General features: G+C 37.6%; 1 protein-coding gene across 2 annotated transcripts in view; it reads left to right on the forward strand.

Annotated features, from left to right (window-relative positions):
- The window catches only part of ADAMTS20 (ADAM metallopeptidase with thrombospondin type 1 motif 20), a gene marked incomplete at both ends in the record, with an annotated part of 179731 nt that overhangs the window by 37243 nt on the left and 124708 nt on the right, over positions 1 to 17780 (forward strand). For both annotated transcript variants that reach the window (XM_084256236.1, XM_084256235.1), the window contains one exon: positions 7903 to 8162. In XM_084256236.1, coding sequence (XP_084112362.1) covers positions 7903 to 8162 — 260 coding nt within the window. The remainder of the gene's footprint in view (positions 1 to 7902; positions 8163 to 17780) is intronic.

Genomic DNA, 17780 nt, shown 5'->3' on the forward strand with positions numbered 1-17780 from the left:
AGTTTGGTTTACAACACCGTATATGATTTAGAGGTACAAGATCACCCTGTTCAGGTATATGTTACCATAATACACCCACCACCAGAGCACCTATAGTCCTCCAGCAAGGCCATTGTTTATTTTTACTTCAGTAACATTGGTTTACACAACACTGTTTGTGATTCAGTCATATAGAATCACACCTTTTCAGATAATAGTGCAACTAATTCTTGATTATTTTGATATTATTTGGTTTATGAAGTATACAGGATCTTTTATTTCTTCTTACATGATTGCTCAGTCTATTTTTGGAACAAGTAGAAAAGGAAATATGTTGACCACCTGTGCTACCTATGAATTTTTCTTCCACTAGCACAAATAATCAATAGTTTAGAAATGACTTCTATAAGTGCATAGGATTTAACTACTTAAAAGTGGTTACCATAATTTTATAATGTTCACTAATCATATACACATATACATTTATATAGAAGAAAATAGAACTAATCAGCTATTTTATATACTCAAGTAGAAAATTTATATCAATATTTAGCTTTATAGACTCAGAAAACCAACTATTGTTCAATTGATTGGCTATCTGTTACTCTTGGTGTTCTTTTTTTTTTATAATAAATTTTATTTTTATATTCCCCATACAATTTCAACACCCCCATTTTGACCCCAATCCCTCCCCTCCCTCCACCCACCCCCCCAAAAGTGTCTCTGGTTCATAGATTTTTTTCGATTTTGATTTTCACTTTCTTATAGTTATTCATTTTCCTGGTCCCTTATTTAAGTTTTCTAGATTCCTGCTATGAGTGAGACCATCCAGTATTTTTCTTTTTCTTTCTGGCTTATTTCGCTGAGCATGATCCCTTCCAGTGCCATCCATGTTGCTGCAAATTGTATGTGTTTATCTTTTTTGAATGCTGAGTAATATTCCATGGTATATATGTACCACATCTTCTTGATCCAGTCATCTATTTTTGGGCATTTGGGCTGTTTCCAAAGCTTAGCTATTGTAAATAGTGCTGCTATAAACATAGGGGTGCAGGTGTTCTTTGGAATGGATGTTTCTGTGTCCTTTGGGTAAATACCTAGGAGTGGAATTGCTGGATCATATGGAAGCTCTATGTTTAGTAGGTCCAGAAATGTCCACACAGCTCTCCATAGTGGTTGGACCAGTTTGCACTCCCACCAACAGTGCAGAAGAGTTCCTTTTTCTCCACACCCTCGCCAACATTTGTTGTTGCTAGTTTTTTTAATATGTGCCATTCTCACTGGTGTAAGATGGTATCTCATGGTAGTTTTGATTTGCATTTCCCTGATTACAAGTGATGTTGAACATTTTTTCATATGCCTGTTGGCCATTTGCATTTCCTCTTCAGAGAAGTTTCTTTTTAGTTCTTCTGCCCATTTTTGACTGGATTATTTTCTTTGTTGTTGTTGAGTCTCATCAGCTCTTTGCAGATTTTTGTGATCAATCCTTTATCATTAGTGTTGTGTGCAAAAATGTTCTCCCAGTTGGTGGGGTTTCTCTTTGTTTTTGTTATTGTCTCTTTTGCTGTGCAGAAGCTCTTTAATTTGATGTAGTCCCAGCTGTTTATCTTTGCCTTCACTATCACTGCTTTGGGTGATGTGTCTGTAAAGATGTCTTTGATGTGCAAATCACGTAGTGTTTCGCCTATATTTCCTTCTATGTATTTTATGGTTTCAGGTTTTATGTCTAGTTCTTTAATACATTTTGAGTTGGTTTTTGTGTATGGTGTGAGGTAGTAGTCAAGCTTCATTCTTTTGCATGTAGTGACCCAGTTTTCCCAGCACCATTTATTGAACAGACTTTCTTTGCTCCAATGCATATTCTTTGCTCCTTTGTCAAATATTAGTTGACCATAAATCTGTGGGTTTATTTCTGGATTTTCTATTCGATTCCATTGGTCTGTGTGTCTGTTCTTGTTCCAATACCATGCAGTTTTGATGATTATGGCTTTGTAGTATAGCCTGAAATCTGGGAGTGTGATGCCTCCATTCCCCTTTTTTTTCAGGAGAGCTTTGGCTATTCGGGGTTTTTGGTGATTCCATATGAATTTCATCAATAATTGTTCTATTTCTTTGAAGAATAACATTGAAATTTTTATTGGAATAGCATTGAATCAGTATATTGCTTTTGATAGGATGGCCATTTTAATAATGTTTATTCTTCCAATCCATGAGCAGGGGATGTCTTTCCATTTCTTTGTATCTTCTTCTATTTCTTTAAACAGTGTTTTATAGTTTTCTTTGTAAAGGTCCTTTACCTCTTTTGTTAGATTTATTCCCAAGTATTTGATTTTTTTTGTTTCGATAATAAAGGGAATGTTTTTTTTTTCATTTCTTCTTCTTCAGATTTATTGTTAGTGTATGGGAAGGCTTCTGACTTTTGCATGTTGATTTTGTATCCTGCCACTTTGCTGAACTGATTGATGAGTTCAATTAGTTTTTCTATGGAGTTTTTGGGGTTCTCTATGTATATTACCATATCATCTGCAAATAGTGATGGTTTGACTTCTTCTTTTCCTATTGGGATTCCTTGTATGTCTTTCTCTTGTCTTATTGCTCTGGCTAGGACTTCCAGTATTATATTGAAAAGCAGTGGTGAGAGTGGACATCCTTGTCTTGTTCCAGATCTTAATGGAAATGCTTTCAGCTTTTCACCATTGAGGATGATACTGGCTGTTGGCTCATTGTATATGGCCTTTATGATGTTGAGGTATGTTCCTTGTATCCCAAGAATTTCAAGGGCTTTTATCAGGAATGGGTGTTGCACTTTGTCGAAAGCTTTCTCGGCATCTATTGATATTATCATATGGTTTTTATATTTCTTTTTGTTGATGTGTTGGATAACGTTGATTGATTTTCGGATGTTGAACCATCCTTGTGTCCCTGGAATGAATCCTACTTGGTCGTGTTGAATTACCTTATGGATACACTGTTGGATTCTGATAGCTAAAATTTTATTGAGGATTTTTGCATCAGTGTTCATTAGGGAGATTGGCCTATAGTTTTCTTTTTTTGTGTTGTCCTTGTTCGGTTTTGGTATTAGTGTAATGTTGGCTTCATAGAACGTGTTTGCTATTATACCTTCCTTCTCAATTTTTTGGAAGAGTTTGTGAAGGATAGGCACCAATTTGTCTCTGAATGTTTGGTAGAATTCATTTGTAAATCCATCAGGTCCTGGGCTTTTGTTTTTGGGGAGGTTTTTGATTACCATTTCAATTTTGCTGCTTGTAATTGGTCTGTTTAGGTGTTCTATTTCTTCTTTATCTAGCTTTGGGTGATTGTAGAGTTGTAGGAATTTGTCCATCTCCTCTAGATTGTTGAACTTGTTTCCATATAACTATTCATAGTAGTTATTAATTATTCTTTTGATTTCTGCTGTGTCCGTTGTGATTTCTCCTCTTTCATTTATTATCCTATTTATATTTTGCTTTCTCCCTTTTTGCCCTTGTGATCCTGGCTAGGGGTTTATCTATTTTATTGATTTTTTCGAAGAACCAGCTCTTGGTTTCATTGATCTTTTGGATTGTTTTTTTAGTTTTGATTTCATTTATTTCTGCTTTGGTTTTTCTTATTTCTTTTCTTCTACTGGTTTTGGGGGTTTTTGTTGTTCTTTTTCTAGATCTTTGAGCTTCGAGATTAGGTTGTTTCTTTGAGTTCTTTCTTGTTTCTTGATGTGAGCATCTATTGTGATATATTTTCCTCTTATTACTGCTTTTGCTGCATCCCATACATTTAGGAAATTGGTGTCCTCCTTGTCATTCAATTCAAAGAATTTTTTAATTTCTTCTTTTATCTCCTCGTTAGTCCAGTGGACTTCCAGTAGTGTGGGTTTTAATCTCCACGAGGTAGGAGAGTACCTTGCCTTCTTTTTATGGTTTATTTCTAGTTTGATGCCTTCATGGTCAGAAAAGATGGTTGGTATGATTTCAATCTTGGTGTATCTGTTGATGTTTGTCTTGTGCCCCAGTATATGATCGATCCTAGAGAATGATCCGTGTGCGCTTGAGAAAAATGTATACTCAGATTTTTTTGGGTTTAGTGTTCTATATATGTCTGTTAAGCCCAAGCACTCTAGATCCTTATTTAGAGCTTTAGTGTCTTTACTTATTTTTTGTCTTGTTGATCTATCCATTGTTGATAGTGGTGTGTTGAAGTCTCCCACTACGTATGTGTTTTCTCTGATGTCTGTTTTCAGAGATGCTAATAGTTGTCTGATATATTTTGGTGCTCCTTCGTTTGGTGAATATATGTTAATGAGTGTTATTTCTTCTTGAAGTATTGTCCCCTTGATCATAATGTAATGACCACTGGGGTCTCTTTTTATCTTTTTAAGTTTGAAATCTGTTTTATCTGATATGAGTATAGCTGTTCCTGCCTTCTTTTTTGGTCCATTTGCTTGTAGAATTGTTTTCCATCCTTTAACTTTGAGTCTATTTTTATCTTTTGCAGCTAAATGTGTTTCCTCGAGAAAGCAAAAGGTTGGGTTTTGTTTCTTAATCCAGCCTGCAACTCTGTGTCTTTTTATTGAAGAGTTTAGTCCATTTACACTTAGAGTTAGTATTGATATGTTAGCATCTGTATTTGCCATTGTGTTTGTCTTTCCTTTGATTTTATTTATTTATTCTTTTAATAACTTTCTTTGGCCTTCTTTTGTTGTTATTCGTCCCTCTGAGGTTCTGGCTTTAGGAATCCTTGTAGTATTTTTTGGAGTGGGGGTTTAGTCGTAATAAAATTCCAGAGTTTCTGTTTGTCTGGGAAGGTCCTTATTCTTTCTTCAAAGAGGAAGGAGAGCTTTGCGGGATAGAGTATTCTTGGTTGGCATTTGTTTTCTTGGAGTCTGTTGACTATGTCCCTCCACTCTTTCCTTGCCCATAGTGTTTCTTCAGAGAAGTCTGATGTCAGTCTGATTGGTTTCCCTTTGAATGTTATCTGTTTCTTCCCTCTTGTTAGTTTCATTATTTTTTCCTTGTCTTGGATTCTTGGGAGTTTTACTATTATGTGTCTTGCTGTATTTTTCCTTTCGTCATGGAAGTTTGGTGTTCTTGCTTCTTGTATATCAATTTTCAGCTCCTTCTTCGCTTTTGGGAAGTTCTCTTCAATTATATCCATGAATATTTTCTCTGTTCCTACATCTCTCTCCTCTCCTTCTGGGATTCCTATAACTCTTATATTTCCTTTCCTCATGGAGTCAGATAGTTCCCGAAGTCTTTCTTCGTTCTTTTTCCTTCGTACTTTTCCTTCCTTTTCTGTTTTAGTTCTTTTTATTTCTGTGTCTTCAAGAGTACTTATTCGTTCTTCCATTTCATCTATTCTGCTTTCATTGCTTTTCCCAGAGTTCTTTAGCATCTCCATTAATTCTTTGATCGCCTGCATTTCTTTTACTTCCCTCTTTAGGGACTCAATTTCATTCTTCTGGTCATTAATTATTTTTCCCTTATCATTGTTTTCCTTTATGACTTCTGTCATTTTTTTAATCACAGCAATTTTAAATTCTCTATCTGGAAGGCTCAGAAGTTCTTCCAAGTTACTGTCATTGCAATCTGGTAGATGGTTTTCTTTTTGCGGTGTGCTTTTTTGCTGAGGAGTTGCTGGGTTGCATGTGTTTTTTCTACTCCCTACTGCCTGTTTTCTAATTTGCCTTATTCCTTGTGACACTGTGTTGCTGGTACTGGCCGGCATCTTGGGCGACCTTCCCAGCTCACCACTGGCTCCTCTGGGGAACTTCTGCTGGGTTCACAAGTCTCCAGCAAAGAAAGGTCCCTGCTGCAAAATGGCGATGCGGGAACGTGCTCCCCTGCACGCCCGGTCTGCCCCAGTGTTGGGTGCTGTTCCCCTCTGGGCTGGAACTGCAGGCTAGAAGGCGCGCTGCATGGGCAAGCCTCCCAGCTTACCTCTGTCTCCTCGGTGAGCCTTCTGCTGGGTTCACGCAGTCTCCAGCAAAGAAAGGTCCCTGCTGCAAAATGCCGGTGCCGGGGACACGCTCCCCTGCATGCCCGGTCTGCCCCAGCGGTGGGTGCTGCTCCCCTCTGGGCTGGAACTGCAGGCTAGAAGACGCCCGGCATGGGCAAGCCTCCCAGCTTACCTCTGTCTCCTTGGTGAACCTTCTGCTGGGTTCACACAGTCTCCAGCAAAGAAAGGTCCCTGCTGCAAAATGGCGATGTGGGAACGCGCTCCCCTGCACCCTTTTTTTTTTTTTTAAAGATTTTATTTAGGGCCTCTGGTGGTGCAGGTGTTTGAGCGCCACACTGAGAAGCTGTCCATAGCCTCTGCAACATGAGTTCGATCCTGGCCGGCCAGGGAGATTCCCACATGGCATGGCAGACCTCTCCTGCCTCGCCCGCTGCTCCCCTCAGTGGTGTATTTCTCCAGTCTGCCTGTTTTGTTCCTCACTCTGTCTCTAGTGAGTCCTCTCACCCTCCCATGCATCTGGTCTGTACCCTGGTTCTTGTATAAATAAATAAATCTTTTTTAAAAAAAGATTTTATGTATTCATGCATACACTTATTTATTGTATAAATAAATAAATCTTAAAAAAGATTTTATTTATTCATGCATACAAGAACCAGGGTACAGGCCAGATGTGCGGGAGGGTGAGAGGATTCACTAGAGAGAGAGCAGGGAACAGAACAGGCAGACTGACGAAATACACTACTGAGGGGAGCAGCAGGGGAGACAGGAGAGGTCTGCGCACCATGTGGGATTCTCCCAGGTTGGCTGGGATCAAACCCACGCTGCAGAGGCTGCGGACAGCTTCACAGTGCAGCGCTCAACCACCTGCGCCACCAGGGGAGGCCCTTACTCTTGGTCTTCTTTACATGTTTGACTCAAGTTTGTTTTGGTCTATATTTTATGAAGTTTCATCCTACAAAATGTGATTATTCTGTATGAGGTTGAATGATATCAGTGGCTTAAGGACCCAGTGTTAGCATATAAGATATTTATGTACTACAAAAAACATTGGTGTTAGCATGTGACTAAGGGGCACCCTGGGACTCCCAAACTTGCACGCATCTATGCACACAAAAGTAAAGGAGACCCTTAGTGTCAAAGAACTTTCATAGAATTAATATACATAGAGAAGAAAGTATATTAGTGACCCAGTAAAACACCCAAGATAACCTATCTCCTTGTGGGTACATGTCCAGTCAAACAGGATTGCCCAAAAAGAGGGCTGCTGAGGCCTGAAAGTTTTCCACAACTCTAAGGCAACTTCTGGTAGGGAACCATGGGAAAGGCATCCTGAAACAGATTCCAGAAAGCTGGGACCAAAGGAGATACCACATCAAGGTGATGGCTGCCATTGTCAGCCTATGTATCTTTTCACCCACGTGTCTCTTCCTGGTGTCTCTGCATCTCTCTCTCCCACTTGTCTGCTTCCTTGTCCTCCAAGTCCCTGGGGCAAGTCCAAAGCTGAGAAGCAAATATATTCTCTTCCTGAGTCTGCCTGCCTTCCCTGTTACATGCTTCATCTCACTTCTCAGCTATACTTCATTTGACTTCTCAGCTACACTATCCTTCAGTGGGTTGGGGAACATGGTACCACCCCCTTTTATGGAGATGCCTCTGTAACATAGGGACTTTTGACTTATGTTTAGTTTATACCTAGAGGCTAATAAATGTCTTTGTATAGTCATAGCTGTTGACATAAAATTTAGGTATAGTTTTAGTGGAATCTATGAAAATGTGAACATTTTATTGCAATGGATAGTAATGGTCAAAAGAATACTGTCTCACACTGTTTTAAATTACTTCTTTTTGTCATTTTATTGTTTTACATTGGGAGCAGATGGGTTAATAGCCAATATTTTTGGCTATTCTGTTGTGTACAGTAATTTTGTTTGCTTTTAATTTCATGGCTCTACATTATATTCTTTTTTCCTGCAGAGAGCCAAATAAAGAAAACTACTTTACCATTTCACAACTACAGCGATATCAATGAAGATTTTAATGTAAAGAAGAAAATGGTTTTAGAATACCCTTCAAGAAATGTATCATTGGAAGATGAAAGAAGTCAATTACATTCCAGGAGAAAACGTTTTTTATCTTATCCAAGATATGTGGAAGTTATGGTCACAGCAGATGCTAAAATGGTTCATCATCATGGGCAGAACTTGCAGCACTATGTACTAACTCTAATGTCAATTGTAAGTAGACGCGATAAGCTCTTTACATTTCCTAAACTTTAATGTTTTTACATTTAATTAAAAATGTTTTTTCCAAACTCCAGATGTAGTTGAATTGTATCTAGATTGAAGCCAAAAGTAATTCATTAAAATGTAGTTTTTGTCCATAATAGCATGCATGCCCAGTCTAAGTAGACAAATTTCTAAAATGTTTAAAAATCTTCGAAACCATGTGGAGAAAATGCTTAAAATATTCTTTTCTTCCTCACATGAATGGTTTCTGCCCCGTAGTGACAGGGAAGAGCCTAGTAGCATTGCTCTTTTGCCTTTGAATATGGTTTTAAAATATCACTCTATTTCTGCACAGAGAGGAGGGGACATACTTTTTACTGTTGCTACATTTGTCAGATCAAATGATATTTTTACCTGTAAATATATGCATGGGCTAAAAGGATAGGTTGTTACTAGTAGAGCTGCTGCAGCAAATTGGAGATATAAGATTACAGTAGCTATGAGTCTTTGATCTGAAATCACTATTTCTGTCCAACAGTGTGGTGGTATTAGCATCCATAAACTAGATGAGAGGTGGTGAAGAACACTGGTTCTGTTAGCTGTAGCTATCTGTAACCCCCCCCCATATATGTAAACATATACATGTATAGGCATAGCCACATCTTGTACATATGTCCACATGCAAATCTTTTTTTTCCTGTGATACTTCCTTTTTGTCTTTTGTCCCTTCACTTGCCTTTTCTTTAAGTCTTTCCTTTTATTATATTTTATTTTTTAATGTAGAAGATCTGGGGTATAGGCCAGAGGTAAGGGGCAGAGGTGTGTGTGTGTGAAAGGATTCACCAGAGACAGAGTAGGGAGCAGAACAGGCAGATTGACTGAAATCCACTGCTAAGGGGATCAGCGGGTGAAACAGAAGTCAGCTACACCCTGTGTGGGTAAGCTCCCTCCCTACCTGGGGATCAAACTCAAGCCACAGCAATGATAGTGGTGAGACTTAACCCAGAGGCCACCAGGGGGGCCCAAAGTCTTTCCTTTTTACTTCAATCTTTTTTACTGTTCTTCTCACTTAATTTTTCTCCCTGGACACTATAATTTCTTCTCAGACACTTCCCTCTTTCCCAAGATTTCCCTTTTCTCTTTGATACTTTCCTTTTTCCTTCTGATACTGCTTTTTTTTTTTTCTTCCTTTAGACAGATTACATTTCTTTTAGCCAAATTTCATTTCTGTTTAGACACTGCAACTTCTGTTCCAACTAGAACTTCACTGAAGTTTCTCTTGAAACACTTGCTTTTCTGCTCACTTTGCTGTTTTCCTCAGACATCCCTATTCTCTTCAAACTCCAGTTCTCCTCAGAAATTTTCCTTTGCTTTGGCCACTTCTCAATTCTCACCTCTCTCCACAGTGTCTTCCCTTTTTTTCTCAGTTCCTTTCCTTTTCTTAGTTCCTTTCCTTTTCTTCTCGGACTGCCCTTTTCAATTCATGTGCTTCCCAGTTCTCAGAAATTTCATTTCTCACACACATTACGGTTTTCCCTTAGGTACTGTAATTCTCAGACATTTCTCTCTCCTCCTCAGACTCTTCCTTTATTCCTATTATAGGTGTGTAGGGGTGCACATTTCTTTTTGAATTAGTGTTTTTGTGTCCTTTGGGTAGATTCCTAGGAGTGGAATTGCTGGATCGTATGGTAAATCCAGTTGTTAGTGTTTTAAGGAACCTCCACATCATACATCTGATAATGGACTGATTTCAAAGATCTACAGGGAGCTCACACAACTCAACAAAAACAAAGCCAATAACCCCATCAAAAAATGGGCAGAAGAGCTAAAGAGAAAGCTAAGTAGATACTTCTCCAAATAAGAAATGCATATGGTCAAAAGGCATATGAGAAAATGTTCACTATCACTTATTATTAGGGAAATGCTGTTTAAAACTATGATGAGTTACCAATTCACATCTGTGAGAATGGCCTGTATTAAAAAAAATAATAACAAGTGCTGGCGAGGATGTGGTGAAAAACGAACTCTCTCACACTGCTGATGGGAATGTAAACTGGTCCAGCCACTATTGAAAGTATCTCTTTTGAAGTAGTTTGGGCTTCTGTAGATATGTTTTACTTCTTACCCATAATCAAATTTCAGATGATTCCTAAATTGCCTGAACTTAATAGTTTTTTATTCTTTTTCTCTCTCTTTCATTGAAAAATGTTTAGATAAGGATATGGGAAAGTCAGGAGCCTTTATGGCTCTATACATTTGTTGTTATTTTATTAGTGATAAAAGTAATCACAGTTAATTTCATGGATGCAAACAATATAAAAGGTGAAAGGAAACGTAGAGAAAAAGTGACAAACCCTCCTGTTTTGCCTGGAACTTTCCTAGTTTTTGTATTAAAATTCTTGTTTATCTGGAAGCCCCTTAGTCCTGGGCAAACTGGAACATTTGCTCACATTCACATTACATAGAGATCGTCAAGTCTAGTCCAAATTATTTTATTTCCACTATGAAGTCTATTTCTAAAACTGCTTTAAAGAGGTAAGTATAATAATAAGTATCCTGAATGTGCTCACTTGAGTAAGGAGCCATTCATTTATTGTATATTTTTAATATTTTAGAAAACATTAGCTACATTTGTTCAAATATGCACATTTGTAATATTGTTCTTGTGTTGTAACACTTGTTAATGTATTGTAGCTAAGAAAATTTGATTTAAACTTGGAATATCATTGTAAGCCATTTAAATATAAGCTCAATGTCTAAGAGAATAGTGGGGAAATAGCTAAAACCTTTCAGCATTGAACCAACTGTTTCATAGATACAATTTAGAGAGAAGGTAGTCTACCCTTACTCATCTGGCACTAAGTAAATAATTATGCTGTCTTCTCAAACTTTTCTTGCTTTAAAAAAGTTGCTTTTCTGAGTGCTGTATGCATGTTGTAAAAATAAATTAGTGACCTCTATTTTTCAAAGGATTTCTGGAATTAACATTAAAATTTGTGGGGAAGAACACAGTTGTAGTATATAGTATATCTGGTAAAATAAGTGTTTATGTTAAATAAGTGGAGATATTCAGTTAATTGATATTCCAAAGCTTTTATCCCCTTAGACAATTTGGAAGATGGTATCAAGTTAAAATGGCATTTACTTGGGCATTACTACACTATCAAAGTATTTGTAAACCAGAGCAATTACTTTCTTCAACAGATTTATTTTGATATTCACTGACTTGTTATTTAATAAACTTTGAAAACATCTCTATGTAGGAAATCTCTATACTCCATTGTGTTTACAAAGGTTTTACTTTATAATAGTCACTTTGTAATAGATTTAATAATGCAAATTTAAGAAACTGTGGGATCCTAAGGGACTAGCCCTGTTTATTAAAATAGTATTATTAGTTATTTACAAACTAAAGACCCTCACTTCCTTTAAATTAACTTAGTATCTTTGTTTTCATTTTTTTTTTAATAGAGGCATGTTATTTATTTATTTATTTGTTCGTTTGTTTGTTTTTTGTTTTGTTTATACATGCACTGGGTACAGTCAGAAGCACGGGAGGGTGAGAGAATTCACCAGAGCCAGAGCAGGGAGCAGAGCAGGCAGAAGGACCGAAGTACACTGCTGAGGGGAGCAGCGGGTGGCAGGAGAGGTCTGCGCGCCATGTGGGACCCTCCTCCAGTGGCCGGGAAGCAGCCGGGTATCGAACTGGCGCCGCAGAGGCTGCGGGCAGCTTCGCAACCCAGCGCTCAACCTCTGCGCCACCAGGGAGGCCCTGTTTTCAATTTTTTGAGTTGCTTTTACTGATGAATTTCAGGATAGGGAAATTCTTCAACCACACTAAAATAAAAAGAATCATATACTTTCATAATTAAGGTATATTCATTTATTTTTTCCTTTTTCCAAACTCTGTGCTCTGTTTATAAATTCTATATGTTTACTTTGTACCTCTGTGGAATATCCTTTTCTAAAAAAAAGATCTTTCTGACAAGTATAAAGACCAGTGATCTTTATAAACAAAATGATGACTTTTTTATGGATGTCTTTATACTTCCCAATGAGTGCTGTTTCTAAACATGCTACATGTGAACATTTGCTAAAGCTGTATGTAGAAATTAGTTCAAAATGGATGGTCAATTAACGGTGATAGTGATTTGTTTCAAGTTTTGCATGATTTGTTGTTTTGCCTAGAATTTCCTTAAAATATTTAAACAACATAATTATTACCATTACTTCTGTACTTTTTGCTAAATAACCATGAGTTAATGTTTACTATTTTATGAGACATGCAGAACTACGCACTCTATGCCAGAGAAATAAACACTGAAGAACAAAAAGTAGATACATCTTAATTAGATCAATAAAACTCTACCAGCACTCTAGATAGTGATTGCAGTAGTATATATCAATATTATACGGCTTTATAGTATGGGAAGATACCTAAGAAACTTGGTCTAGCATTTTCTAAGCAATAGGATCCTTGTTTTGTGACATGCTATGTGAGAGGAGAAAAAGATCTATGGCCAAATAGTTGTGTGAAATATTGCTTACACTTCTCTCCCATAGATTTAATGTGTTTGTGTGTGTAGTGTGTTGTGTGTGAGCTTTTTGATGACCCTGGAGTTGTCTCTCTTACTCAAACGTTTCTTAAAGTGGAATGATTTTGTTCACTAAAACCAGTGTCCTCCATACCCCTAATAGTACTTGTTAAATATTAATCCAGCACACTGGGATTTTGTGACCAAGGTTGCCTAGCGCCTCAACATAGTTGGATATTTTGAGAGAAAAAATAGATAAATCCATTTCCAGAGTTGACCAAATGGCTTGTAACTAGCAATAGAGCTACTTTGTAGCCCAAGCTACTGTAGCCCAGGGCTTCTGAATCACTTGCTCTTCCCTAACTCATGGCCAATAAACAAGAGCAAGATAATGCTGCCTAAAAGCATAAACCATAGAAAGTTTCTGAAATAACTTTTGTACCAAGAGCTCATTTTGAAATACTTAGGACAGAATGTTGAAATTTCATATGGTTATATACAGTAGAGCTAAACCCAGACTGCCTAGGATGGAAATTTTTCTCTTCCATATCAACCATCTATCTTTCAGGGTGTTACTTAACTTCTCTGCATCTTACTTTCATTATATGGTAAATGGGCAGAATAATAGTCTCATAGGATTTGTTGAGAATTAAATGAATTAGTACATTTAAACTTAGAAGGTGGAAAGGGCCTAGAGCATGTTAGGAAGTGGGCACAGTGGCCTGTAGTGAAGAACTGTGGCTGTACATAGTGACTGCACTGTGGCCTGTACTTCCAGAATACTAACAATTATGTAAACCAATGGATACCTCAATAAAAAATATATACTTATTCATTCATGAGGCAATAGCAAACATGGTACCTGACCATCAGAACAATATAATATAGGGGGGTAGTTTTCAAGATGAAAAAAGTGTGTTGAATATGCTAGTTAGAAAAACCCCTGAGTGACAAATTGGCATTCACTATTCAACTTAATTGAATAGTTATTCACTAATAGCACCTTTAAACATCCAAATATATGAAAAAGTGTGTGTGTGTGTGTATATATATATATATATATATATATAAAATGAACACATAAATTATAAAGGTCAATACAAGAAACAGTAGAAGGTATATACAGTTAATTGATCACTGTGTCTTTTTTTTTTAAAGATTTATTTATTTATACAAGCACTGGGTACAGTCAGAAGCACGGGAGGGTAAGAGGATTCACCAGAGCCAGAGGGGAGAGCAGAGCAGGCAGACTGATGAAGTACACTGCTGAGGGGAGCAGCAGGCGGCAGGAGAGGTCTGCGTGCCATGTGGGACCCTTGCCTGGTGGCAGGGATTGATCCAGTGCTGCAGAGGCTGTGGGCAGCTTCACAACCCAGCGCTCAACTGCTGGGCCACTGGGGAGGCCCAGTAAGGTGTCTTTAATTCATTAAAGAAACTTACATTTTAGTAAAAAAAAAAAAAGCAGAATATTAACCTGAGGGTTTTGTTCAGGTGTTTGTGAATAATTATTTGGAATTAATTAATGGAATCTTTTATTTTTAATCTTCCCCCCCGCCACAGACTCTGTTAAGACTCATGTGTATACATTATGTCTTTTAATTACACAGTGTTTGATAAGCAGTAGATATGAAATAAGTATTGAAAGAGGCAATGAAACTCTGATGCTTCTAATGGTCAGGTACCATGTTTGCTTTCAATTCAAATCACTCCTTGGTGTCAGGGTGCATAAGTTCTAAGATCAAAATCCACATATCCTCAAGTCCCTGTATAAATGGCGTAGATTCACGTATAACCTATGCACATCCTCCTGTATACTTTATATCATCTCCAGATTAGTACGCCTAATAAGTAAATGCCATGTAAATAGTTGTTATACTGTACATTTTAGGGGACAGTGATGGGGAAAAACATTCCATTTGTTTACTACAGAAATAACTATTGTAGGCCTAACTACAGAGTATGTTTTTTTTCAATCTGTGGTTATTTGAATCTGCATTTTTGAAGTAGTAGTAATAATAATAATAACAATCGTGAGTGATCCCTGATATAAATGCTTTTTGCACACCGTCTCATTTAATCCTTACAGCAACCTTTTTAGTAGGTGCTATCAACAAATAGAAGTTAGAATTTGAGGCTATTTAAAAGGACTGTGTATTATAACATTACCTATCTTGCGTAATAATTATTTGAATTCTTTTCCCTTACATTGCAATTTAAGGAAATTTTGCTGTGCTAATATATTTTAAAATATACTTTCAGAACACTAGGAAGATATTTCCAAATTCTAGCTGTTAGGTTTGCCACCTTTCAATACAGGTACAAAAGCTGTTTCCTTCTGAAAGTGAAAATATTTTGGCAATTATTCATTTTATAACTAATGTAACATCCAGATTTTCATTTGTAGTCAACATATTTGGGAAAATAAGTAGAGAAATGAACCATTTAGATACCTCATAGCTCTTAAACGACTTCTCTCTGGAGTGCTGGGAATGTATGATCTCCTGTGACATAGAAGTTTTCACAACTGTTTTTAATTTTTAGGGGGAAAGAACTTTTGTTCCTACCTTTGGGGTACATTCATTGTTTACCTTGTAATTTGATTTAGAAAGGCATCTACTTTTTAACGCACAGGAACTAAGGATAATTGTTAGGTCACAAATATGTATATACTTTATTTTCTATGGTAGATATATTTTTAGAAGTTGCATGGGAAGTGAAGATCATTTCAGTGCTACATTTTCACAGCCCTCATTCTGCATTATTAACAGACCTGCTTGGCTTCCGCTTATTTGACTGTTGTTAACTGAACACACTGTCATCCCCACAGTGGTGACCACCACTTTTTTTTTTTAACTACATTTATTTTCTTACATCATTTTTCATTTTTCTACAGTATTTGATTTCTCCCCTTAGGTGTAGGTCCTGTAGTTCTCCCACCAACATAGTACTTTTGAATCATCTCCATAGTCCCTTATGCTCTTCCCGCCCCTGTTTTAACTTGTTTCCCTTCCCTTAACCTGCTGGATGCCTCAAATCTATGCTCAGCTTGCAAGTTTTGCCTTTTTCCTGACCATTTGTTCATTTTCTCTGGATTCCACATATGAGTGAAACCATCTGATATTTAACATTTTCCTTCTGACTTATTTCACTGAGCATAATCCCAGCTCTATGTTGCCACAAATGAATGCATTGGGCTTCCTTGCCCCTCCCAGGCCTGGTTTCCTGGCCTGGGAGTCCCACTTTATTTCTGCTCTTTTTCTCCTCAATAAACTTTTTCTTCTAAACAAAAAAAAAAAAGAAAAGAAAAGAAAAAGAATGCATTTATCTTTTTGATGGCTGAATAGTATTCCATTGTGTATATAGACCGCATCTTCTTGATCCACTCATCTGTTGTTGCATATTTAGGTTGTTTCCATATTTGGCTATTATAAATAGTGCTGCAGTGAACACAGGGATGCAGTTTTCCTTTTGAATTAGTGCTTTTGTGTCCTTTGGGTGGATTCCTAAAAGTGAAATTGCAGGATCATGTGGTAGCTCTATTTTTAATGTTTTGAGGATCCTCCACACAGTTTCCATAGTAGTTGGACTGCTTTATGTGGTGACTACCACTCTTGCCAAAAACAATGTCACCACCATAATCAGAAGTGTCACTGCAGGTAGAGATGACAGACCTTAAGTATTTGTGGCCACACAACTAAAACAACAGGAAAGATGCCAGAAAGTGCATCTGGGTCCATGCCAACCTCACAAAGTCAGCAGTTTCAGGGCTGCTTTTAGCTCTTGTTCTGGTAATACCCAATTTGGTGCAAAATTCATCAACAATCATGTGTATGCATTATGTGGAAACAGCTTCAGCTGCCTCATTACTGGCACTTCTGGCAAACTTCAACCTCCATAAAATCAGGGGCCATGTTCTTTTCCTTAGTTCTGGGTCTTGAGGTAATAGAACAAAGAGCAGATGCAGAATATTTATTAAGTGAAAAGTAGCACTTCTTGAAGCAATTGCTGTCTTGATTTGTGCAGTTGGTCAGGAGATGGTGATTCAGGTTTGGAAACAATTGCTATTGTGCAGGTAGTTTATGTGTCTGAGGGATACAAAGCAGAGTCATTGCATATGGAAGGCACTCTTACTGTAATGGTGATGACTCAACAAGAGGGAGGGCCTCTGTGGTAGCCTAAGGGTTAAGTTTCAGCGCCATCACCACTACAGCCTGAGTTCAATCCCCAGGCAGGGAGCTGACCCACATAGGGTACAGCAGACTTCTCCTGTCTCACCTGCTGCTCCCCTCAGCAGTGGATTTCAGTCAATCCACCTGTTCTGCTCTTCACTCTGTCTCTGGTGAATCCTCTCAACCCCCTCTGGCATACACCCCAGTTCCTTCACATAAATAAAATAAAATGTTCAAAAACAAAACAAGAGAGGAATTTGTGAATTGGAGAGCATTTCAACCAGGAAGCTCAAACCAAGCCCATACAGAGTGCCTCATACACTTGTATTCTCCAGTTTTGAAAAATTTAGGACCAGGATGTGACCTGGGACTCCTTCTATGGCTTTTCTGTCATTCTGGATGAGCCAGTCTGCATGGATTCCAGTAGTGTTAAACATCAAAAATAGCATAGGTGTACTCATATTTAAAAATACACAACCATGTCAGGAAAGATTGGGTAAAACTACCAGTGAAGATGAAGTTAAGCTAACTTTTATGGAGACCTATGGTTAAGTAAATTGTGGATTATGATGTAGAATGAGGTGAATTTTTTGCTGAATCATCGAAAACAGTAGTTTCCAAACTCTAGTCACCAGATCACTGGTGACTCTTATTTTTTTTTCCTACTTATTTCTCTCTATATATTTTACATCTTTATTCATTTTTGTAGGTTGTTTTCTCCTCTTAGGTGTAGTTACCATAAAATCCCCACCACCAAGTCAACTGTGAACCATCACCATAGTCTCTTGTGCTCTTTCCACCCTTGTTTTGATCCCTCTCCCTCCCAGTCCTCTGTTGAAATGTCTCTGATTTATAGTTGCCTGCTAGTTTTCTCTTTTTTCCCCCAATCCCTTATTTGGTTTCCCTATATTCCTCCTATAAGT

This window comes from Talpa europaea (assembly GCF_964194135.1).
Source record: "Talpa europaea genome assembly, chromosome: 15".
In the NCBI taxonomy this organism is placed as follows: Eukaryota; Metazoa; Chordata; class Mammalia; order Eulipotyphla; family Talpidae; genus Talpa; species Talpa europaea.